At 51.9% G+C, this 20,473-nt stretch overlaps 8 protein-coding genes across 8 annotated transcripts; 5 read left to right on the forward strand and 3 right to left on the reverse strand.

Moving 5' to 3' along the window:
* Nucleotides 1-454: 454 nt before the first annotated feature.
* Nucleotides 455-2,622, reverse strand: LAESUDRAFT_700493 (glycoside hydrolase family 16 protein). Its single transcript, XM_040906415.1, has 7 exons — nt 1,959-2,622; nt 1,814-1,903; nt 1,559-1,751; nt 1,238-1,498; nt 984-1,167; nt 786-916; nt 455-714 (listed from the first exon to the last, which is right to left on the reverse strand). The coding sequence occupies exons 1-7, from the start codon at nt 2,352-2,354 to the stop codon at nt 674-676; spliced, it is 1,296 nt and encodes a 431-aa protein (XP_040763958.1). The 5' UTR covers nt 2,355-2,622; the 3' UTR covers nt 455-673.
* Nucleotides 2,623-3,655: 1,033 nt separating this feature from the next.
* Nucleotides 3,656-5,432, forward strand: LAESUDRAFT_679640 (dicarboxylic acid transporter). The gene is made up of 11 exons (XM_040905706.1): nt 3,656-3,716; nt 3,835-3,857; nt 3,918-3,957; nt 4,034-4,305; nt 4,365-4,507; nt 4,563-4,583; nt 4,639-4,655; nt 4,707-4,825; nt 4,880-4,926; nt 4,982-5,116; nt 5,171-5,432. The coding sequence occupies exons 1-11, from the start codon at nt 3,688-3,690 to the stop codon at nt 5,210-5,212; spliced, it is 888 nt and encodes a 295-aa protein (XP_040763959.1). The 5' UTR covers nt 3,656-3,687; the 3' UTR covers nt 5,213-5,432.
* A 137-nt stretch (nt 5,433-5,569) lies between these two features.
* LAESUDRAFT_726035 (P-loop containing nucleoside triphosphate hydrolase protein) lies at nt 5,570-8,227 on the forward strand. Its single transcript, XM_040908943.1, has 10 exons — nt 5,570-5,725; nt 5,778-6,179; nt 6,239-6,512; nt 6,573-6,639; nt 6,695-6,889; nt 6,944-7,311; nt 7,383-7,458; nt 7,522-7,683; nt 7,751-7,875; nt 7,927-8,227. The coding sequence occupies exons 1-9, from the start codon at nt 5,645-5,647 to the stop codon at nt 7,845-7,847; spliced, it is 1,722 nt and encodes a 573-aa protein (XP_040763960.1). The 5' UTR covers nt 5,570-5,644; the 3' UTR covers nt 7,848-7,875; nt 7,927-8,227.
* Nucleotides 8,228-9,332: 1,105 nt separating this feature from the next.
* Nucleotides 9,333-9,551, forward strand: LAESUDRAFT_628783 (uncharacterized protein; the record flags this gene model as incomplete). The annotated part of the gene is made up of 1 exon (XM_040903370.1): nt 9,333-9,551. A coding segment is annotated over one exon (219 nt), but the record flags the coding sequence as incomplete, so codon positions are not given.
* Nucleotides 9,552-10,707: 1,156 nt separating this feature from the next.
* LAESUDRAFT_653888 (uncharacterized protein) lies at nt 10,708-12,847 on the reverse strand (the record flags this gene model as incomplete). The annotated part of the gene is made up of 9 exons (XM_040904453.1): nt 10,708-10,944; nt 11,000-11,100; nt 11,158-11,283; nt 11,335-11,822; nt 11,892-11,959; nt 12,025-12,179; nt 12,238-12,343; nt 12,405-12,659; nt 12,719-12,847. 9 exons carry the CDS (start codon nt 12,845-12,847, stop codon nt 10,708-10,710), a joined length of 1,665 nt encoding a protein of 554 aa, XP_040763962.1.
* A 211-nt stretch (nt 12,848-13,058) lies between these two features.
* On the forward strand, nt 13,059-15,998 carry LAESUDRAFT_679650 (vacuolar protein 8). Its single transcript, XM_040905707.1, has 11 exons — nt 13,059-13,342; nt 13,419-13,505; nt 13,559-13,795; nt 13,843-13,965; nt 14,021-14,143; nt 14,206-14,328; nt 14,382-14,510; nt 14,560-14,934; nt 14,991-15,113; nt 15,169-15,327; nt 15,384-15,998. Exons 1-11 carry the CDS (start codon nt 13,309-13,311, stop codon nt 15,746-15,748), a joined length of 1,878 nt encoding a protein of 625 aa, XP_040763963.1. The 5' UTR covers nt 13,059-13,308; the 3' UTR covers nt 15,749-15,998.
* Nucleotides 15,999-16,199: 201 nt separating this feature from the next.
* On the reverse strand, nt 16,200-17,792 carry LAESUDRAFT_750061 (uncharacterized protein). The gene is made up of 2 exons (XM_040911592.1): nt 16,768-17,792; nt 16,200-16,717 (listed from the first exon to the last, which is right to left on the reverse strand). Exons 1-2 carry the CDS (start codon nt 17,604-17,606, stop codon nt 16,399-16,401), a joined length of 1,158 nt encoding a protein of 385 aa, XP_040763964.1. The 5' UTR covers nt 17,607-17,792; the 3' UTR covers nt 16,200-16,398.
* Nucleotides 17,793-18,106: 314 nt separating this feature from the next.
* Nucleotides 18,107-20,291, forward strand: LAESUDRAFT_700510 (P-loop containing nucleoside triphosphate hydrolase protein; the record flags this gene model as incomplete). The annotated part of the gene is made up of 9 exons (XM_040906416.1): nt 18,107-18,288; nt 18,346-18,413; nt 18,471-18,881; nt 19,318-19,436; nt 19,494-19,625; nt 19,675-19,784; nt 19,836-19,985; nt 20,042-20,184; nt 20,243-20,291. The coding sequence occupies 9 exons, from the start codon at nt 18,107-18,109 to the stop codon at nt 20,251-20,253; spliced, it is 1,326 nt and encodes a 441-aa protein (XP_040763965.1). The 3' UTR covers nt 20,254-20,291.
* Between the last annotated feature and the right edge of the window lie 182 nt (nt 20,292-20,473).

The following is a 20,473-nucleotide window of genomic DNA, read 5'->3' on the forward strand; positions in this document are numbered from 1 at the left end:
AGCAAAGCACCGTATGAACAAAGATGAACCCCAGGTGGCTGGCGCCGATGGCCAAGTTGACGGATCGCGTCGCGTCGCGACGTCACGTGGACGCGTAGTACATATTTCAGCCACCTAAGCCACTCACAGGCTCAGCTCAGAGCGACTCCTCATGTAGTCGGAGTCTCAGTGGCAGCTGGCCCTGCAAGTAAAATTATGAACTGAAGCATACTCCTGGTTGTCCAGCATCTGCATTTCAGCCCGAAACTTGCTCGTAGCGGTGCACACGGCGTTAGCGAACATTAATCCTGCGCTACTTGTCATCATAATGGCGTTAGAATCAAATGGAGAAGCTCCTGCACATTATCGAGAGGACGACTGAGATTCTCTTTGGGCAACGCGTGTAGGGCGAGATCTTACGGCAGGACGATAATGCTGACATAACGGTGGACGTTTATCGACCCGAGATAAACGTGAGCGAAGTTCATGGTCAATGCTAGACATGTTGTTTCCTTGTCAATATAAATCCAACGCATTGCAATGTGTAGTACGCAAAAAGATGTTGTTCGATACATTCTGACTCTATATATTGACTGCTAGTATGCGACATCTATCCACCATTGGGCTCGTTACCAGCACGGAAACCCTATCACAAATGCTAGGATATCTATACATCGTCGTTGATCTCATCCGATCAGCTCGTCTGGTAGATTTTCACGCTCTTTATCTCCCAGTCTGCCAGATGAGTCGAGAGTCAGACATCAGATAAAATGCAATAAGGTGTAGTCGTTGTAACATGTACTTACAGGCTTCCTCGAATGCGGCACCGTTATTCGCCACGAACTCCTCGCATGTCGCCAGGCCCGTCCGCTGTGCACAGCTCTGTTCCTGCCCAGGTGCACCGGTCGAGTTCCAGCCGTCGCCTGCCCAGTCTCCACTGCAGCAATTATAGATGTCGTCAGCATCACTCACACTGTGTCAATAGCATTGCAGGATGGACGCACCAGAGCGTAGTGTCAAAGATTGCCGAATGGTCATAGAAGAACTCCGTCGAGTTGCACGAGGAGGAGGGGAAGTTGGCGATGGGCGTGCCCCAGCTCGTTGGCTGGGGAGCGCCCGTGGTGATATCCGCTGGGATCGCGCTGCGGTTGAAGAAGTGTACGGTGATGCCTGCATCGTCCCAGTTCACTGCAATGTTCAAACCACGCAGGCTCAGCAAACGAAGCTCCGGTCAGATATTGCACGCAAGCACACGCACTCGCATAGACCCCACCACCGACCGCGTTGAACGGCGCACCGAACGAGTCGGTCTGGGTCGCGCGCACTCCGCACCCCGAGTCGCCCGTGCCCGAGACGGAGCAGTCAGTCCCGCTGACGAGGGTACCCGTGATGTCGAGTTGGGCAGTGTTGTTGGTGGGCAGCGAGCAGCCAGTGTTGGTATGGAGCGTGACTTGGTCATTCGTGTAATCATTCACGCCCTCGACAATATCGATCTCGCCGCCATCAGGCCAATTCGGACCTGCCATGACGCATATGCATATGAAAACCTAGGGAGCAACGAAGGGCTTATCGCACCCACCATTTGACCAGAACGCGGGCCAAGTGCCGCAGCCGGTCGGCAAGTGCACAGCATCGAGGACGACCAGAGCCTTCGTATACGTGAAGTCGGTAGTGATCCGCACGCTTTTGCGATATCCGGTAACCACTGGTGTCGTCTCTACCTTGAGGTAGGCATTGCCGGCACTATTGACTCCCGTGAGGTTACTCGTTTCCTAAACGGAGAAGGTCAGCATGAGACATCGGCGACAAAGCAGAGTGAACGGCATGTACATACCGCAGCATCCCCGTTGACATAGTCAACGACACCAGCTGTCGGATCCGTATAGGTGAAGAACGCCCATCCGCCGAAAAAAGTGTTCCCTTCCTGTTGTTCTGGTTTGAACTCTCTGAGCATTAGCCAAATGTAAAACTGTACGCACGTAGCTCTGTTGCAGCTTCCAAGGTGAAGACGCCTCTGCGGAGCTACTCGCAGAAGGAACTGCCGCAGAGGTACCCGACGCTACCGCGGAACCGCCAACGCCACCACTAATGCCACCACTGGACGAGCCGCTCCCACTCCCTCCATTTAACGTGGACTCGTTAGATAGCACGTTGATGCAGTACGTGCCGCCTGAACCGCTGTCGGTTTGATCAACGAGTACCCCGTGGTATGCCGTACGCAGGTCGCGCATGAGGCCAGTACTTCGTTTGACCGCATTGTGGCGTACGCGGCTGGCGGTGCGCAGTATGGTGTCGGATCCCCGTGTGAATAAATTAGCATCTGAAGGAGCGACGTTTTCGAGCAGAAAGAGGAGAAGAGAGACGCGGATGTACATGGTCTCGCGTCAAGCTGGCCGTCGGCCTCTAGTCGTTGCGGTCGCTGAAGCTTGAAGGCGAGGAACAGGCGTGGAGATGGATCTTGGACGCGCGAGATTGTGGAGCACGGTGCAAGCAGACAACCAAGCGAGACGCTTCGCGAAGATATCGAGAAGTTGCTCAATCAAGAGGTAGAAAACTGATGAGATATCAATGCGAGTCGAGGTGAGGTAGACCGGAACATCGCTGTGCGCTGCGGCGACTGTCGAGGAACGTACTGGCTCAATCCTGAGAGCAGCAGGAGGGTCTGTGGACGCGGCGCGGTCGCACGCGGGCCGCGAAATTGTCAGGCGCTCAATTCTTCTAGCCACCATCTCTATAAGTTTCACATTAAATGCTTCCTCTCTGCTCGTTCTCTTTCGCTCTGCCAGAGACACTTGTCAACTGTGGGTCAACCAGTCTGAATGCTCTGCTGTGTCGACTCTGGACGTGTATCCCAGATATCCCCAATCTCTTGGGATGACACGCAGTGCGGTATAGCTACTAGGTGCAGAAAGTTCAATCGCAATTGACCGTCTCGCTGGTTAAGTGAAGTCGTCACGGTAGTCTGGCTCATCGAGAACGCGCCTCCTATGAAACGTTCGGATTCCTATGACTCGCTTGACCAGTTAGTGCCTACAAATTTAAGTAACCGCTCCTTCGGCCGACGTCAGGTCAATTTGTAGATTCTTGGCCGGGTAGGGTAACGTGTGCGGCTCCCCGCTGCTCTACGTTGTGGCCGTGCTCAGCTTCTCGTATCGTTGGAATTGCGTTGGGTCGTTAACGACATCCCGGCATGTATCAGTTTGCTTCTCAGTCCTGTTCCCATGATTCTGTAGGTGCTGAGCTACCATCCCACGATTCAGCTCTCTGTCTGTTGAGCATCATTCGTGCATGAGTCACCTCTCACGCGATCCTTTGCAGTACTGAAGGATGTGGGTCAGCATTTGTTGCACTTTCGGTATGTGCAGAATGCGATGCATGATGTACTTTAAGAGTGTGATTGTGATGATCCCGTCGCTGTATGAGCGGCAACGTACCGGTAACGTTAACGGGTGACGGGTCCCTTGTAATTTGTAGTGGGGACTAAAATTGCTCGAGTGCTCGTGGAACTCCAGCGCATAAGCAGTGTTTCGGCTTCCCTTGCGGGGCTCCGAGGATAACTCTGTTACATAACGCGTTCCAAGCGTCAATAAAGCTGCAGCGCCTATTTAGATCGCACAGCGATGATGTTCCACGAAAACCGTGCCCCGTCGGACAGCTTCAGAGGAGGGTTGACGGTGCATCCGAACGCACCCTTCTCTGTACACGACCATGCCTAAAAAGCAGACCTATCCATTTTGGTGAGCGATGTTTTAGCCAGAGCCTGTCACTCTATTGGCTCATACAAGCGTCCAAAGGCTTGGAGGTTAGTCTTCAATGACATTAGAACTTCGAACGACTCAATCTGAAAAACCGGCGTGTTGCAGGAGTCGCAGGGTCTAGTTCGTGTTCTTTCGCTTTATTATTCTCCGTTCTTCCGGCTCATCTGGCGTCGCTTCCAGTGGCAGCGTGCTGCACGCATCCGCTTGACCTCACCAAAGTGTGCGTCTTGCCGCATCTGGACAGCTTCGCTGCGGGCTCTCAATATCAATTCTCTCTTCTCGTTCACCTGACCCAGTCGCATGCAGACCATCCCTCCCCTGCCAGGTGCAAAACGCCCATCAACGCTCTCGGTCATCCGCACGACCGTCGCCGAGCAGGGCGTCAAGAGCCTGTACACCGGGCTGACGGCGTCTCTCCTGCGGCAGATGTCCTACTCGCTCGTGCGCCTGGGGTCCTATGAGAGCATGAAGGAGCACTTGTCCAAGGATGGCCGGCCGTCAGGGGGCACGCTGCTGCTGGCGGCGATGCTCGCTGGTGGTCTGGGCGGCGTAGCTGGGAACCCTGCAGGTGAGCCGTCAATGCATGATGTCTCTGATATTTCCCTGTGTTGATCTGAGATCCGAAAGACATCCTGCTAGTCCGGATGACAAGTGATTCTATAAGGCCGCTAGAGCATCGGTATCATTACTCGAATGCGCTCAGCGGATTGGTGACCCTTGTCCGACATGAGGGTGCAAGGGGCTTGGCGAGAGGGCTTGGGACCAATACAGTGAGTTCCGCCGGTATGATCGACCCTGCTCATTGATGACGTATTTGATCAACAGACAAGAGCTGTCTTGATGAACGTAAGTGCCAGTGCTATATCGCTTCCTGGTCATCTCACGCAGTCGTCTTGCACAGGGTTCTCAAGTTTGGTCGTAAGTAGAGTCATTTCGTGTATATATAGTGTTATTGACACTCCGGATCAGATACGATCTATTCAAAACTATTTTGCTACGACATCGCATACCGGTCATTGACTACCATTTTCACGACAACCTAGGCTTACATATGGCTGCAAGCACGTTAGCCGGAACGGTAGCGACTAGTATGTCAATGTTATGTAACATCTTCATAGTTGCTTACATTTTTGCTATGGCAGCCGTTTGCTCTCCTGCGGATGTCATGCGGTCAAGACTTATGTCAGCGGTACGTGTTGTTCCAGCCACGGTAAAAACCGCTCTTCAACAAAACGTACAAATAGAAAGGCAAATCCCGCCCTCTAGAGGTGCTCACGCGCTCCTTGCGCGAAGAGGGCCCCAGATTCCTCTTCAAGGGATGGACACCAGCATTCATCCGTCTGGGGCCCAACACAATCTTTATGTTCGTGTTCCTCGAGGTACGCTATGATTTCGATGCCTGGCGAGCATGAAACTGATGGGAAATGTACCAGCAATTGAAGAAGGGCTGGAGGACCCTCTTCCCCGCCCAGTGACGGGGCATTTCCTCCGGCTTTAGAGTGTCCGTATGTATGACAATATACCGCATCGGGAATTGTTTGGGGGCAGAGATATCTTTGGCATAGACATGCTACAGTATATAGCGACTATATAGGATTTAGAACGTACTACGAATACCCGTAGACCAGTTGTCTCCCAGCTTCTCCGTCTCTGTTATCTTTCAATTTCAATCGTCACGCTTTAAGTCCACCGTCCAGATGTCCCCTGCAGGCTGTTACGACGCGACGCGTTAGCGCTCACACTGCAAATTAGCAGTCCATTGTTGCACGTGATCGCTCGACGGCGGGACTGGCGGAGATCTATCTCAGCTCTATGTAGCTCTCAGCTCGTGCGCTCGTCCGCATTCCCATTGAATCTTTATCCGCACATTGCTTTAGCCCTTGTCTCTTGCTATTGGTGACGGCAACATGGAAGCGTTTCAATTACTTTCTCGCGGAGGCGCACGCTTCGACAAGAAACGGTTCCAGAACGACGTGCAAATATTTAATGTTAGTGAAGTCCAGTACCTTTCTCCACGTAGATAGTCCCACTTAAAAACAGAAGGAGAAGGCAAGCAAGTCCAAGGGCAAGGCGCCAGTCAAAGCTGTTGATGGAGAGATCCCGCCTGAACTAGATTTCTTCAAGTATGCACAAGGCAGCTCTGTCAAACGGAAGGAGCCGGAGAGCAGCACGCAGCTGGAGAACGACGAGGCCGATGCACGAGGGAAGAAGCAGAGAACAGCAGCTGCGGAGGACGATGAGGACGACAGACGGGAGGAAGAGCCACCCATGCCTAGACACAGGGTCACCACGAAGGGCTCTAATGTCCCGGCGCATGTGGAATCATTCCAGGAACTGTGCGAGAGATACAGTATGTCTACACATCTCCTGCCCAACCTGTCCAAGAGCGGATACAAGTGCCCGACTGGAATTCAGTCGTACGGCATCCCTATACTCATGGAGGTATGTCGAGACCGATGAATCGAGTAGAGAGTTTATGGTTAATATTTTCGGATTATCAGTCGCGGGACCTGGCTGCAATCTCTCCGACGGGTACAGGAAAGACATTGTCCTACCTCTTGCCAATCATGTCCCATCTCGATGCTCCATCCTCGCGTTCAAAGGCCGATTGCGGTGCCGGCGTTCGGGCTCTTGTCCTGGCGCCAACGCGCGAGCTTGCCCACCAAATACATAATGAGTGCCTCAAACTAGCTCAGGGTCGAAAGTGGAGAGTGGTGCTATTCAGCAAAGCGACTGCTAGCACGCTAGCAGACAAGACCGTCCGCGACAAAGTCGGTTAGTGCCTCGTGAGAATTTATCGTGGATCGGGGCAATGTCCGCTCATTTCGCGCGTAGACATCATCATCAGCACGCCCCTCCGGCTGGTCTCGGCCCTCCAAGCAGGGCACCTCGAACTGAATAAGTGCGCCCGTCTCATATTGCTTTCTAAGGAATGGTTCTGATTCTGACATTTATAGCGTGCGACATGTGGTTCTCGACGAAGCCGATCGCATGCTCGATTCAGAGTTTCTGTCCCAGGTGCAAGAAATTATTGCCGCTTGTACGTACCCACAAGTCCAGAAGGCCGTCTTCAGCGCTACGTTGCCGGCAGGCGCGGAAAGGACCGCGATGGGTATGCTTCATGACCCAATACGCGTTGTGGTTGGTCTCAAGTGCGTCGTCCTGCCGTTTGCATAGGAGTCATTTCTCCAATTTGACATCTTCAGAGACACACCTCTCCCTTTAATTTCGCAATCACTTACCTATGTTGCCGATGATTCTTCCAAATTGCCGGCACTTCTACAGTACCTGTCACAGCCATATAATCCTCCTATCCTGGTCTTTGTCTCGTCTCAGCCACGTGCAACGTCCCTTGCAGAGGAGCTGGTATTACATAGTGTACCAAACGTGGACTGCCTGCATGCCGGCATGACAAAGAAAGAGCGGGATGAAGCTGTCGCGCGTATGAGGCGGGGTGAAAGCTGGGTGATGGTCAGTACCGAAGTCATGGCAAGGGGTATGGACTTCAAAGGCGTGCGGGAAGTGATTAATTACGATTTCCCACAAAGCGTCCAGAGCTATGTGCATCGCATCGGTGAGTTGACAGCTGGGCGCGTCGCCTTGCGTGGTCTTAGCGACGGACGTTTTATATTCGTGGGTTGACAGGGCGAACGGGGCGTGCTGGTAGGGAAGGCAAGGCGATAACGTACTTCACCGATGAAGACGCACCATTTTTGAAGACGTAGGTCGTCCCCGAAACCTGTTTGGGACCCGCTTAGAGACGTTTCATCATTCATCCCCTTAGCATCGCCAATGTACTCCTTCAGTCTGGATCGACGGTGCCTGATTGGATCATGAAGCTTCCAAAGCCATCGATGCTCAAGAGGCGGCAAATGGGGAAGGTGAAGCGTGCTGAAGCGGTGAACAATGCAAGCAAGGTAGGCCGGGATGATGCGATCAAGAAGAGGTTCGTTCGTTCAATACAGTATCTTCCCATAGCCGAAGCAGCGACTGACCATCGATAACAATATTAGAGAGATAATTGCTGGTTCGATGAGACGGAAGAATAAGGCAGAGAAAAAAGCGGATGCGGCAGTCAACAGCGATGGCTCTACGGGGGAGCAACAGTAGTATAAAAGGACAACATCTTCTGCAAGCGGTAGGAGTATGACGCATATGACATCGTGACGGTTCTCATCTCGCCACTCAGATTGCAATGAGGCGAGTACTAGACGAGCATGGAATTCTATACACTGTTCTCTCGTTATTTAGTGCGACGCCTCCTCTGCTATCGCGCTATCGAGTGGCTACGCACAGAGAACGTGACTACTCGGAGTGGCCGGCATCAGGTACGGGGTGGACACGGGCACCAGGCCTTTACAGCATGCTTCGCCATATGCGGACAGCACAATTGCTCCCCGCGCCATTGTAAGAGAACGAAGGCCAGCTTTCGGAGAAAGACGAGAGTCTAGCTGTGGTTCGTAAGATGATGATGATTATCGCGGATAGACAAAAAATCGCGGCGATAGTGTATATGCAGTTGTTCGGAGATTCATCAGAAAGGATAAATGTTGAGGGTTTCTATGCGTAAAGTTTGCTTGTTATGATCATATTTCTGTCACTAGAATCCTCCGAGCGGATCCCGTGCAATTCGAACTCGTCGCCGGATCAGGACAATCTCGCAAAATTCGCATCGACCGAATTTGACCGTCTGCCAATTCACATCGAAGGAAACGCATATGTTTTCTTTTTGCGACAATTGTCGATTGCCATCGCATTGCAGAACCAGTCTGCAGGGATAGTTGCATTGCCAGTTTTCGATTGAAAGTCATGACAAAAACCAAGTGATAATTAAACCGCTGATCTATACCAAGCCTGAGCGAGTAAGGGCCAAGAAACGACGTGGAAAACTGCGGGACGTATGAGCTGGAGTTGCTCCGGTATAATCCAAAATTGCTTCCGCGAGAATTCGACGAGATCGGGTGTGCACCGTCGAAACTTCAAAGTCAGCTCAGGTCTCGCAAAACAAAGAAATACAAACGACATGACTTGAAAACAACCACAAGGACACCATGAGGTGCCTGTCACCGACGGTTCTCTTTCTCGCTACCATGACTGTTTTTGCATCCATGAAACATTCAAAAGGGATGCGTCAAGAACCAGTGGTGCTCTCAATCCCCACCCCATAGCGGATGATCTGGAGACTCTCCCTACTCATAGTCATACTAAGGCCACCATATCCACGTCTACTTATTCATGCCTGCTCTCAGATGTCTTCGTCGTTCTCGCCGTCTCTCGCACAGGCCGCCGCTCGACCCAGGTTCGTGTTTGTCGCTTATTTGCTTTTGTGGGTCCACACTACGTTCGTTCCTACTCACTTGCTTGAATTGGATTGCAGAGTTCGAGTTTGATGAGCACGATCTACAGGATCTGCAGTTGGCGTATCCCGAAAGTGGCTCGTCGCGATCTCCATTGTCTGATCCCCCGTCGCTGCACCCGACGCCCGACGCCAGCCCTTTCCTTGACTTGTGCCTCTTTCCGGATTCTCTTTCCGATGACGAGCTTCCCATCTTCGTCCCGCGCTCGTCACATTCTCGCAAGAAAAAGCCTGGTCATATTCCCCGTCCTCCCAATGCGTTCATGCTATATCGATCTCACCTCTGTGCGAAGGAGAAGATCAAAGGGACGGTCGTCAATAACTACTGTCATATCAGCCGTATCGCCGCTACTATCTGGAGGGACCTCCCTGAAACTGAGCGCGCCCCTTACCGACGGTGGGCAGAGGTCGTGAAGCGGCGCCACGCTGAGCAGCATCCGGACTACAAGTACTCTCCCGCGTCCAAAAAGAAGCCAGTTCAGAGGAGGGGGAAGAAAGTGAAGAGTAGCGACGAGGCAACGTCTGTGCGCTGCGATGTGGTTGCGTCTCTATTGAAGCAAGGAATAGAGGGCAATGAACTGGAGAGGCGAATCAAGAAGTTTGATGAAGACCAAGAGGGTACCTCCTCCTCTTTCCTCCCTTCTACAACTATGAAGAGCAAACATGCTCGCGTGAGCTCTTCGGTACACTCACGAAAGTCGAAGAAGGCGCGTAGATGCACGACGGGCTGCGCAGAACAGGAGTATGTCGACGTTCCTAGGCCCGTCCCGCATAGTCTGCCTGTCAAGGACGAGCCATCGAGTCCCTGTCTGCCGTCTACCTCATCGCCCCGTCCTATGGACATCCTAGCTAGTGTGGAGGTAAGGCTAAGATATTCTTCGTTGTCTTCCAGTTCTGACACGCTACTGGATTATTCAGGCATTCGTCAAAGGCGAGCCGGTAGAACGTCCATGTCCTTCTACAGAAGTCGACGTCTTCGCGTCGCGCCTCAGTCCCTTCGCCACTCACCACGATCTCCCTCTGTTCTTGACAGGAGGACCCTCGTCACATCTCGCACCTTCATCTACCTCATTTGCCTCTTTCGGTGCTGAACACACAAAAGCAGCCGAAGAAGGGGTATGCAACGACCCCGTTCTATCACCAGAGAACGCGAACGAAGACTTCGGAGGTCTTGAGATTGGGCCTTACTACTTTGGTACTGCTAGCAATTCTACGCTTATGGACATGGAAAGTCTTCTCTTCGCGGAAAAGGAGATGGACTTCTCGCAGTGGTTTGGTTATGAGGCTGCTGCTTGACGCTTCAATTTCTGCACCACGTTGCTTTCACTGTGATAAATGATGGACGTCTGGCTATACTGGTGGCACCAGCCTTCTGCGGTTATCTCTGGGTTTTCGCAACGGCGATGACTCCTGGCATATATCCACATCCATAGGGCTTCTCTTTTTCCCTTTAATGTTCGCTATTTAGCGATCAAGTATGTACCATTTTGTACAGTCAGATTGGTGTTGTAGTGGCTACAGTCCGTGTATTGCATACATCTAATGTAGGAGCGCAGGGATATAAGGCGCGCTTTAGGTTGACTGTAGTAAATGTTTACAAAGTCTCTCGTCTACTCATCGCTTTGCCTTCTTGGTACTCTCATCAGCACTGTTACCACCCTGTCTGCGTTTCGACGGATGCTCATCGATGGAAATTTCGATTCTTCCTGCTGCATGCTCGGCCTTCAGCCACTCCTGGCATTGTTCTTTCGTACCTTCCGGGTGGGCTAGCTGCCACTCTGTCACACGCGCGAGCACCTGCCCAGTCCACGGACCAGGCCTTGCATCGAGGATGCTTACAACGCCGCGTCCCTTGCAGTCGACACAAGTTAGTCCTTCACGAATGCTAGTGAATAAGCACGCTCACATCCAGGATGGGTTTCGCATCAACAAGTGCTGGGAGACCGAGTTCCTCTATCCGTGATACGAAAGCGTTGTACTTCTCCACCTGTGTTGTGGCATTGTCCACTGCATAGTATACATCTCAGGAAATTCCACAGACCATACCATCACTGAGCCAATTACCGTCCAAAGTATTCCGCTGCACATCCCAGAACGATACTAGGTCCTGTACGAGAGAGAAGAGGAGAGATACCTGCCACTTTACGTCCGTCGGAAGCCAACGGATGGTCTTCTCACGCAGGACTAAACCTACATGAATTCAGCGGGACATTTTCAAAACCGGTGAGCTGTTAGACATACCTATCTTCACTCTGTCCTCCATATCGGAACCCCTCGCCCATTGCGATACAACTGGGCTGAGCCGTTCCCAGGCTGCGAACAGCGTAGGTATACCGTCGAGATAATGGTGCTGTGTTCCGAGTTTCAGGCTTTCGCGAATGACAATATCAGTCGCCGGATATAGTTTCCCCTTTGTGTCTGAATACAAGATTCCTCGGTACGGTGTAAGGGCACAAGCTAAATAGAGACGAGGGATCGGTGACGGCTTTGCGTTCACTTCGGAAAGCAAGAGAGGATGAAGAGGCGCGAGGTTGATCGACGAGAAGAACAATGGCGGCGGAAGCGATGTCGAGCGACGAAGGAAGTATTCGAGTGTAGCTGCTGCTGCTACTGACAGGGGCGATGGAGCTGGGGCTTGCGATAGCTTCTGGGCAATCGAATCGGGCACGTGGAATACAGGACCGTACAATGACAGCTCATAAATGAGCTTAAGGGCGCGCACTGGATGGCTTCCTATCCGTTGAACGTATCAGTGAATGTATGGATCCTGCATTATAGGCAACATTTCCCTACGAAACGCACCTTGCATCATCTTATCTATCTCCTCACCGACCCTTTCTCGACTGATCTTCGACACAATAGCACTCTACGAGAAACGTACGAATCCCTCAACGTGGGAGCATACAGCAGGATTGCGCCCCCATGACTGACCTGTATATTTGGGTTCTTCGCAGCATCTCGCAGCTCGGGATCCAGTTCGAAGCCAAAGCGGCTCGCAAACCTGATACATCGGATTACGCGCAAGGGATCATCTGTGAGGGTCTCTATTGGAGGAAGCGGGGTACGAATGAGCCCGATGCGCAAGTCTTGCACACCCTACTTGAGCAGCATCAGACAATCGTTCCCAGAAGGCATCAATATGACTAGCCTTGCCGGTATGATCCTCCACAGACCTCGAATGGACGTTGTAGAAGAGCGCGTTAATTGTGATGTCTCTCCTTAGTGCGTCTTGCAGAGGGGTGCCAAAGAACTACGAGCCCTAGCATGAGAACCATTCCACCTTCAGACATCTCAGGGAAAGATATACTTACGACCTGACTGGGTATACGACTATGCTCTGCGTACTCCTCACTCCTCAGATTCACAAAGTCCAACTCGTGCCCTAATACAGTTGTCCTCGCTGTTTCAAGATGTTTCGACTGGTCTGGGTTGCTCTCAATTTTCGCGATATGCTTTGCGGAAATGCCTTTAACCTCAGAGCAATACGCCACAAAGCGCTCAGCAAAAGTCATACCCATCATGTCGGTCAGCGCGACGTCGATATCGTTGCTCTGCATGCCGAGTAGCTTGCACGTTATCCGTTTCAGCGGCACTATGGAGACCGAGGAGAGACACGTGTGCTGACCTTGTCCCGCACCCATCCTCCTGCAATCCTACATGAGGTCTCCAGGCCCTCATTTGCTCGCATGTATTTGGTGCATTCGTCCAAGAGTACGCAGAGCTGGTCTTCTTCTGCAGTGAGCTGGATCTCCATTGTTATGGTACGCCGTGCACCGACACAGTAGCGTTTATACAACGCCGAACGTGCGTGTCTTGGCGAGTGGAATTGTAGCAGGCGGGCTGGCAGATTGCAGGGAAACAGGAGCATGCGGTGCTGCTTTTCGGACGCGACTCAAACGCGACTTGCAGTTTACACCCGCGTCTAAGTTATTGAGTATGTCATGTGACCTACACAACCCTGTTCCCTCCTCTCTAGTCCTCCAGAGTCTCCTCATTCTGCTTCCAGAGGGCTCTGAATCGGCACAACGCAGTATTTCCTAATCATCGAGACTGCGTAGCCAGCATTCCGCGTCTGCGACAATCAACGTCCTAATTGAGTGATTGTCTCCACCAAGCTGCACGTGGCGGTGGTCTGCAACCATTGGTCGGCTCTTCTATACGACGCACACATTGCCTTCCTTCTGTCCCCTCACCTTCCGCATAGTGCCCTCGACGATGGGTGTCGTTTCTAGCTGCTGCGAGTCATGTTGTAAGTGGAGGCTGTCTGCGGCGCTCTAGTCCTGTCTGTTGCGCACCAACATCGGCACTCACTCGCTATTGTACAGTCCACTCACGCAAATCGCAATCGTATGAGCCGCTCCTGCTCGAGAATGAACGGGAGGCGGTTGCGGATCTCTTGCAATACCTAGAAAGTGAGTATTGGTTAGTCTGCAGCATTGCGGTTGTCTTACCTGCTTCGTCGCAGATCGAACCACGACTAATTTCTTCTCCGGCTCGCCACTGTCTGCCCTCACGACACTCTCCTTTTCCGACAACGTCGACTTGCAGCGAAGTGCTGCACTCGCGTTCGCCGAAATTACAGAGAAGGAGGTCCGCCCAGTAGGACGAGACACGCTCGACCCAATTCTCTTCCTTCTTAGCAGCCATGATACGGAGGTGCAGCGCGCAGCTAGTGCTGCGCTCGGAAACCTCGCTGTTAATAGTGGGTTGAGCTATTGCTTAAAAATCTTATATCTGACACTATGGCAGCGGACAACAAGCTGCTGATTGTAAAACTGGGCGGACTGGAGCCTCTCATTCGCCAAATGCTGAGCCCGAATGTTGAGGTGCAGTGCAATGCGGTGGGATGCGTGACAAATTTGGCGACACACGGTGTGTACGATTATTGCAAATCTATCGCGATCTTCAAGTCGCTTACCCCGCTTAGACGACAACAAGACGAAGATCGCCAAGTCTGGTGCCTTGGTACCCCTCACTCGTTTAGCTCGCTCGAAGGATATGCGTGTTCAGCGCAACGCCACGGGCGCTTTGTTGAACATGACCCATTCCGGTACGCTTCTTCCTTATCAGGACGATTGCCTGGCGATAAATGGCATGTGTTGGTATTTCTAGACGAGAATCGGCAGCAGCTCGTCAATGCAGGCGCTATTCCGGTGCTTGTAAGCCTATTGAACTCTCCAGACACCGACGTGCAGTACTACTGTACGACGGCGTTGAGTAACATTGCTGTCGATGGTGAGCATGACAGTCATGAGCTCTTATTCGGTAGTTTCTGACTACGTGCGCAGCCGTAAACCGGAAGAAGCTCGCGCAGAGCGAGCCGAAGCTGGTAACGAGTTTAGTGCAGCTCATGGACAGTCCAAGTCTCAAAGTACAGTGCCAAGCAGCACTCGCGCTACGAAATCTTGCTAGTGACGGTGAGTAATGCGTTATCAGTGATTCCCATCGTATCTAAAAGTTCCGCAGAGAAGTACCAGCTGGAGATTGTGAAGGCAGACGGTTTACAACATCTGCTTCGGCTGCTGCAGTCAACCTACTTGCCGTTGATCCTGTCATCCGCGGCGTGTGTGCGGAACGTGTCCATTCACCCGCAGAATGAGTCTCCCATCATTGAATCCGGCTTCCTTCAGCCATTAATTAACCTCTTGTCGTTCAAAGACAATGAGGAGGTACAATGTCATGCGATCTCCACGCTGAGAAATCTTGCGGCAAGCTCCGAGAAGAATAAGCAGGCGATTGTGAAGGCGGGCGCAGTACAAAGTATCAAAGAACTTTTGCTCGAAGTTCCAATGAACGTGCAAAGCGAGATGACGGCGTGCATTGCAGTATTGGCACTGAGTGGTGAGTTCTAATTGATTTCATGCTTTGCAGTTGGCATTGATGCGATATAATTCAAGATGAATTGAAGGGACAGCTGCTCGAGATGGGAATCTGCGAAGTACTAATTCCTCTCACAAACTCCCCGAGTTCCGAGGTGCAGGGCAATAGTGCTGCAGCTTTGGGCAATCTGTCATCCAAAGGTGAGTGTATCATATGCGCCTTTACTGATATGGGATTAACCTTGCACCAATCTAGATGGAAGAACTACCAGCGATGACTATTCTGCATTCAACGAGGTTTGGGACAAGCCGGACGGCGGCATGCACCGATATCTCTACCGGTTCTTGACCAGTCCAGATGCTACATTCCAGCACATCGCCGTATGGACGATTGTACAGCTGCTCGAGTCCGGAGGTGTGTCTACCTCTGCATTCCACCGTTTTCAACACAGGCTGATTATCATTATGCAGATCCACAGTTGATCAGCAACATACGCAGTTCAAATCTCCTCGTCCCCAATATCCGGCAGCTTGCACAGACTCGCCCGTCGTCACCAACGTCGTCCGTCGGTGGTACGCCGCACTCGCACCATTCGCAAGCTCACTCGTACCAGGACACAGAGACCGGCGATGGGCAGGGCGAGATTCAGATGCTGGCGCGGCGCATACTCGAGATCACCGAAGAGGAAAGCGATGGTGCAATGACTCCCAGTGCTGCTGCTTCGCAGATGCAGGCGGCCTCCCTGCGAGAACATGAGGGCAGCATTGGGCGCGAACATGAGGAACTTCGGAAGAGCGTGAGGGAAGCCTTTTCGGGCAACTCCATGGGGCACTAAATTTTCGATTGTTGATGCTGGGTGGAGGTCTTGAACGGACAATGATGAGGGAACAATTGCATGTCTTGCGTCGCTTTGTAGATTCCTCATTATCGAACGCACGTGCATGGCATGTGTGCTCTTTTCTGCATTCTCTGTGTGTTTACATTTTCCGGCTTGGGGGGAGGGGGGGGGGGTGACTAGGTGTTGCACTTGTCTGCGTCTGTACGTATATATTAATTGCCTGTTTCCAATCGCTCCCTCGTCCCCTCTCTGTCTTTTTCATGTGCTTTGACGATGTTAGTTATGACTGCAATGATGTCGATGCTCATTCTGGTGCAATGCAATGCGTATACTATTTAGTTGTTACCCAAGCGCGACGCTCTGGGAAAAGACGAATGCGAAGATGTCTCTTAAACAAGGAGGGCTTCATTCGTTCAGTCACACAATCGTCTTCTGTGATGAAATGGTTGTAGTTGATGATCAAGAGCATATATGTACAGTGCAGAGTCCATGGTCCATAATCCAGTTCGAATGTCCAATGTCATATCAATGATGATGTCTTGGGATAGTAGTGAGTAAATTGAGTGTCCGTATCGCATGGCAATGTCTATCAATAGGGTAGAATGTGGATAAGAGAAAGATGTTTGGAATGTTTATGAGATGTTGCATCACGAAAATTCGGGAGCAGGAGAGGGAGCAATGGGTACATTGATACCAAGGCCAAGGCCGATCGGTGTCAATGAAGGAAAAGATGAATGTTGGGATGACTGTGGGGGTGAGTGAAGTATGGCTTCACTCGTGAATGTAGGCGGCGCGCTATGTTGGACGAGGAAGAGGTGGATAGGGAAGCGCGTCGCAGGAGGAGGTGTCGACGGTGGCGAAACAGTTGTCGATACCTCTGGTGTGATATACGGATACGATGCGACGTCTAAAGAGAATCGCGGTGTGGGTAGAAGAGATGGAGAGGGCGCGATCGACATGACACTGCTGAAGCGAGGGTGAGTATGTGTGTACGTTCCTTTTTAGCTGGTGCTGACCTTCGCATGCGAGCGGCCGTCACAGAGTATCCTGGTTTTCTGTTTGACTGGGCAGCACTACTGGGACGGCCCAAGCCAAGGAGGTTGTACGCTCGTGCGCGGTCGTATTCTGTAATGCCGCTGTGAGCAGGGCGACGGTGTGCCTTGACGGCAACCCCAAAGGGAACACCAAGGCCGAGTCCACTTGCAGCGTACGACTTTGCGCGCTTGTACGTCGAGCCGGATGGCGAAACGCCTTGGACGCGGGGAAAAGGAGAATATCTCCGCTTGTGCCTTAGGCGTATCCGCCTAGCGATTGCATCGCCTTCGCCTTCGCATCCGGCTTCATAGCCTTTCTCGCATGTGTCTTCCATCTCCTCGTTTTGAGCATTGGATGAATTGCGCTCGAGGGTGCTGTCGGACCCCGGGTCCGAGTCCAGCTCGGGGGTATATTGGGGCTCGACAGAGGGAAGGCGGGGATATACGATATTTTCCTCGGAGGGCGAGGGAAAGCAGGATACTTGACTACGAGCGTTGCTCGAGTCAGATTGGGTGGACATCTCTCGCCCATGCTCGATCAACGAGTATGAGGAGAATATAGGAGGTAGGAACCCTAGACCAGCTAGGGGAGGACGAGTGGCTTCGGTACGAGAAGACATCTTGGGTGATGTTGATACGAAGAATGAGGAATTCGCTAGAGACAATGGGCCTTTTATGCATTGAGAGCAACGCGTAGACTTCCGTCTACCGTGTATCCAATACCTATGGACATTGATGCATTCATGGTCATCCGTGTGCGGATGACGGTGAAGCACATCCATACCAATATCCGACTCACAGTGTCGGATATTGGTATGCATTTGTCTCTCTTTTGTATCCGCATGTCGGTCAATTTTGAAACGGCACACTTCTTACCTCTATACAATCTTCGTCTTCCTACACGACGATGACCTGCATTGCCAGGAGCTCGGCGTATGCTTTCTCAACTCACTATACTCAGGCCAGAGTACGCACTACTTAACTTTGCAGTTGTTGCTGAGCCTTCGTATTGGAAATCGGCGTAAGGACAAGGATAATAAGCAATACTGCATATGTCCAGTAGCGAGAAGTCGATGAATGGGGTTTATAATTCACTATCCTGATTATTAGCTCGCTTTTTGCATGGAATGCTAAGGGTTACATCGCGAGACTGTCGGAAGTTGCCGGACGCCCGCCACTTGCATTAGGTTCGATTCGGCAGGACGCGTCGGGCGTCGCCTTTTTCTCTCTCACCGCCACCACCAACCAACGACAAGATCTCCCTGTCTAGCTTCCTTTGCCGCTTTCTACTAGCTTCTATCCTTATCTCCCTCTTGCGACCATGAGTGCCCACGACAATGAGAACGAGGAGCTCATCGACTACGAGGACGAGCATGACGTCGTCACCAACGGTGCCGCAGTGCCATCGGCGTCGAACGGTGTTGCAGTCGCAGCATCTGTCGCCGAGGGTGAAACAGACAAAGAAAAGAAAAACTTTTCGGGCATCCACTCCACCGGTTTCAGGTATGTTGCCCTGTCGACGACATATCCGTCAATGGGCGCTCATAGTAAATCACACAGGGACTTTCTGTTGAAACCTGAGTTGTTGCGTGCCATCAGTGACCTAGGTTTCGAGCATCCCTCGGAAGGTAAAAATAGTCATAGCAGAGTTCTCGCGCCACTGTCATCCTGACTTGCGTACACAGTCCAGCAGGAATGTATTCCGCAGGCGGTGCTCGGAATGGACGTCCTGTGCCAAGCAAAGTCTGGACACGGCAAAACGGCGGTGTTCGTTCTTGCGACCTTGCAACAGCTCGAGCCTGTGAACGGCGAGGTGTCGGTCATTGTGCTGTGCCACACCCGTGAACTGGCGTTCCAAATCAAAAACGAATACACCCGGTTTGCCAAGTACATGCCCGACGTACGGGTCAGCACTTTTTATGGTGGTACACCAGTTGCGAAGGATGCGGAACTTCTCCGTGACAAGAACAAGTGCCCGCACATTGTGGTCGCCACACCCGGTCGATTGAATGCCCTTGTGAGGGACAAGGTCTTGGACGCGTCGAAGGTCAAGCACTTCATCCTGGACGAGTGCGATAAAATGCTGGAACAGCTTGGTCAGTCATGCGAATTTCGACCCTTCCTATCTCCCACCTGCTCCATGCGCCTGTGTTTTCGTCGCGTCGTCGGCCATGTGGGTTTTGCCAGTGTTCTCGCCTGTCTGCATCCCTCACCGCGCGCCAGCGCCGTACACTCTCCTTCGATCGAGTACGGAACCGGTCGGCGGGTCCCGGTACGGCATCATTGAGGATGGGGAATTACGGGAGGCTCGAGGTAGATGAACGCTTCGACGAACTCAGCATGCAAGGAGCGATGTCTGTGAAGACATGGCACCGGTCGTCAATTCTGCGTCAAGGAACAGAGAGCTCGGAGTTTTCGAAGACCCCTTATCGTTGATTTTTGTTCTTCTCCGACGGCATGATTCTCACTTATCCGTTTTACTTGCTGCCTTTGGTGCCATCGATTCTTACATCTTCCGACATCGTCCAATAGACATGCGCCGTGATGTACAAGAAATATTTCGGGCCACGCCGCACCACAAGCAGGTGATGATGTTCAGCGCGACATTGGCGAAGGAGATTCGTGCGACGTGCAAGAAATTCATGGCCAACGTAGGTATTCAGCTCGTATTCACGAGTTCTCGTCTGACTGAAATTCTGATTGCGCAGCCTCTCGAGATCTTCGTTGACGACGAGACAAAGCTCACCCTCCACGGTCTTCAGCAGCACTACGTGAAGCTGGAGGAGGTCGGAAAGAATAGGAAGCTGAACGAGCTCCTGGACACCCTCGAATTCAACCAGGTTTGCAAGATCTCGTACTACACTGACTTTTTGGCTGATAAATACATAGGTCGTCATCTTTGTCAAGTCCGTTGCTCGTGCGATCGAATTAGACAAGCTGCTGGTGTCCTGCAACTTCCCAAGTATCAGCATCCACTCCGGATTAGCCCAGGAAGAACGGTATGTGATATGGAAGTTGTCAATTCGTCTAATGCTAAGCATCTTATACAGTATTAACCGATACACTGCCTTCAAAGCATTCGAGAAGCGGATTCTCGTGGCGACTGACATTTTCGGCCGTGGTATCGACGTTGAACGTGTGAACATTGTCATCAATTACGATTGCCCTCCCGATGCAGACAGTTACTTACATCGTGTCGGGTAAGCCATCCTCGTTTGCATGCTCATTATGCCGTGCAGCTAATACACATTCTAAGACGTGCTGGACGTTTCGGCACGAAGGGTCTTGCTATCACCTTCGTGTCGTCGGAAGCCGACCAGCAGGTGATGGCTGCTATTCAGTCGCGATTTGAGGTTGCGGTGCCCGAGTTGCCGGATCACATAGATCCCGCTAGCTACAGTAAGTTTTCATGTTGGAGAGGTTGATGCGCGTAGGCTCACGATACTTTCTTTCCCAGTGACTTCTTGAAGCCCGTCTCTTGTCCTGTAATCCTGTGTTCATTTGTCGCGTATCGTATGGTCGATGAGAATGTAACCATATCGTTTTTCTTCTGATTCTCTCCGCTCACTATGGATACTCTTGTGTATCGAACGACTCCGCTGCGGAGGGTGCTATGCGAGATCGAGCAAGGACGAACGCGACGCATAATGTCCTGCGGAGCATGAATTTTGAATCAGCGAGCCAATCT

The sequence above is a fragment of the Laetiporus sulphureus genome (assembly GCF_001632365.1).
Source record: "Laetiporus sulphureus 93-53 unplaced genomic scaffold LAESUscaffold_21, whole genome shotgun sequence".
In the NCBI taxonomy this organism is placed as follows: domain Eukaryota; kingdom Fungi; phylum Basidiomycota; class Agaricomycetes; order Polyporales; family Laetiporaceae; genus Laetiporus; species Laetiporus sulphureus.

Coding starts and splice junctions, on each gene's coding strand:
- LAESUDRAFT_700493 (XM_040906415.1), bottom strand. CDS start 2,354: ATGTACATCCGCGTCTCTCTTCTCCTCTTTCTGCTCGAAAACGTCGCT. Junction 1,752..1,813: donor ATGTCAACGGGGATGCTGCG/GTATGTACATGC, acceptor TTCTCCGTTTAG/GAAACGAGTAACCTCACGGG. Junction 917..983: donor ATCTTTGACACTACGCTCTG/GTGCGTCCATCC, acceptor TAATTGCTGCAG/TGGAGACTGGGCAGGCGACG.
- LAESUDRAFT_679640 (XM_040905706.1), top strand. CDS start 3,688: ATGCCTAAAAAGCAGACCTATCCATTTTG. Junction 3,717..3,834: donor AAGCAGACCTATCCATTTTG/GTGAGCGATGTT, acceptor GAAAAACCGGCG/TGTTGCAGGAGTCGCAGGGT. Junction 4,826..4,879: donor AGCCGGAACGGTAGCGACTA/GTATGTCAATGT, acceptor TTGCTATGGCAG/CCGTTTGCTCTCCTGCGGAT.
- LAESUDRAFT_726035 (XM_040908943.1), top strand. CDS start 5,645: ATGGAAGCGTTTCAATTACTTTCTCGCGGAGGCGCACGCTTCGACAAG. Junction 6,640..6,694: donor GGGCACCTCGAACTGAATAA/GTGCGCCCGTCT, acceptor TGACATTTATAG/CGTGCGACATGTGGTTCTCG. Junction 7,684..7,750: donor GATGATGCGATCAAGAAGAG/GTTCGTTCGTTC, acceptor TAACAATATTAG/AGAGATAATTGCTGGTTCGA.
- LAESUDRAFT_679650 (XM_040905707.1), top strand. CDS start 13,309: ATGGGTGTCGTTTCTAGCTGCTGCGAGTCATGTT. Junction 13,966..14,020: donor GACAAATTTGGCGACACACG/GTGTGTACGATT, acceptor TACCCCGCTTAG/ACGACAACAAGACGAAGATC. Junction 14,935..14,990: donor TGCAGTATTGGCACTGAGTG/GTGAGTTCTAAT, acceptor ATATAATTCAAG/ATGAATTGAAGGGACAGCTG.
- LAESUDRAFT_750061 (XM_040911592.1), bottom strand. CDS start 17,606: ATGCATACCAATATCCGACACTGTGAGTCGGATATTGGTATGGATGTG. Junction 16,718..16,767: donor ACGGCCGCTCGCATGCGAAG/GTCAGCACCAGC, acceptor CCCTCGCTTCAG/CAGTGTCATGTCGATCGCGC.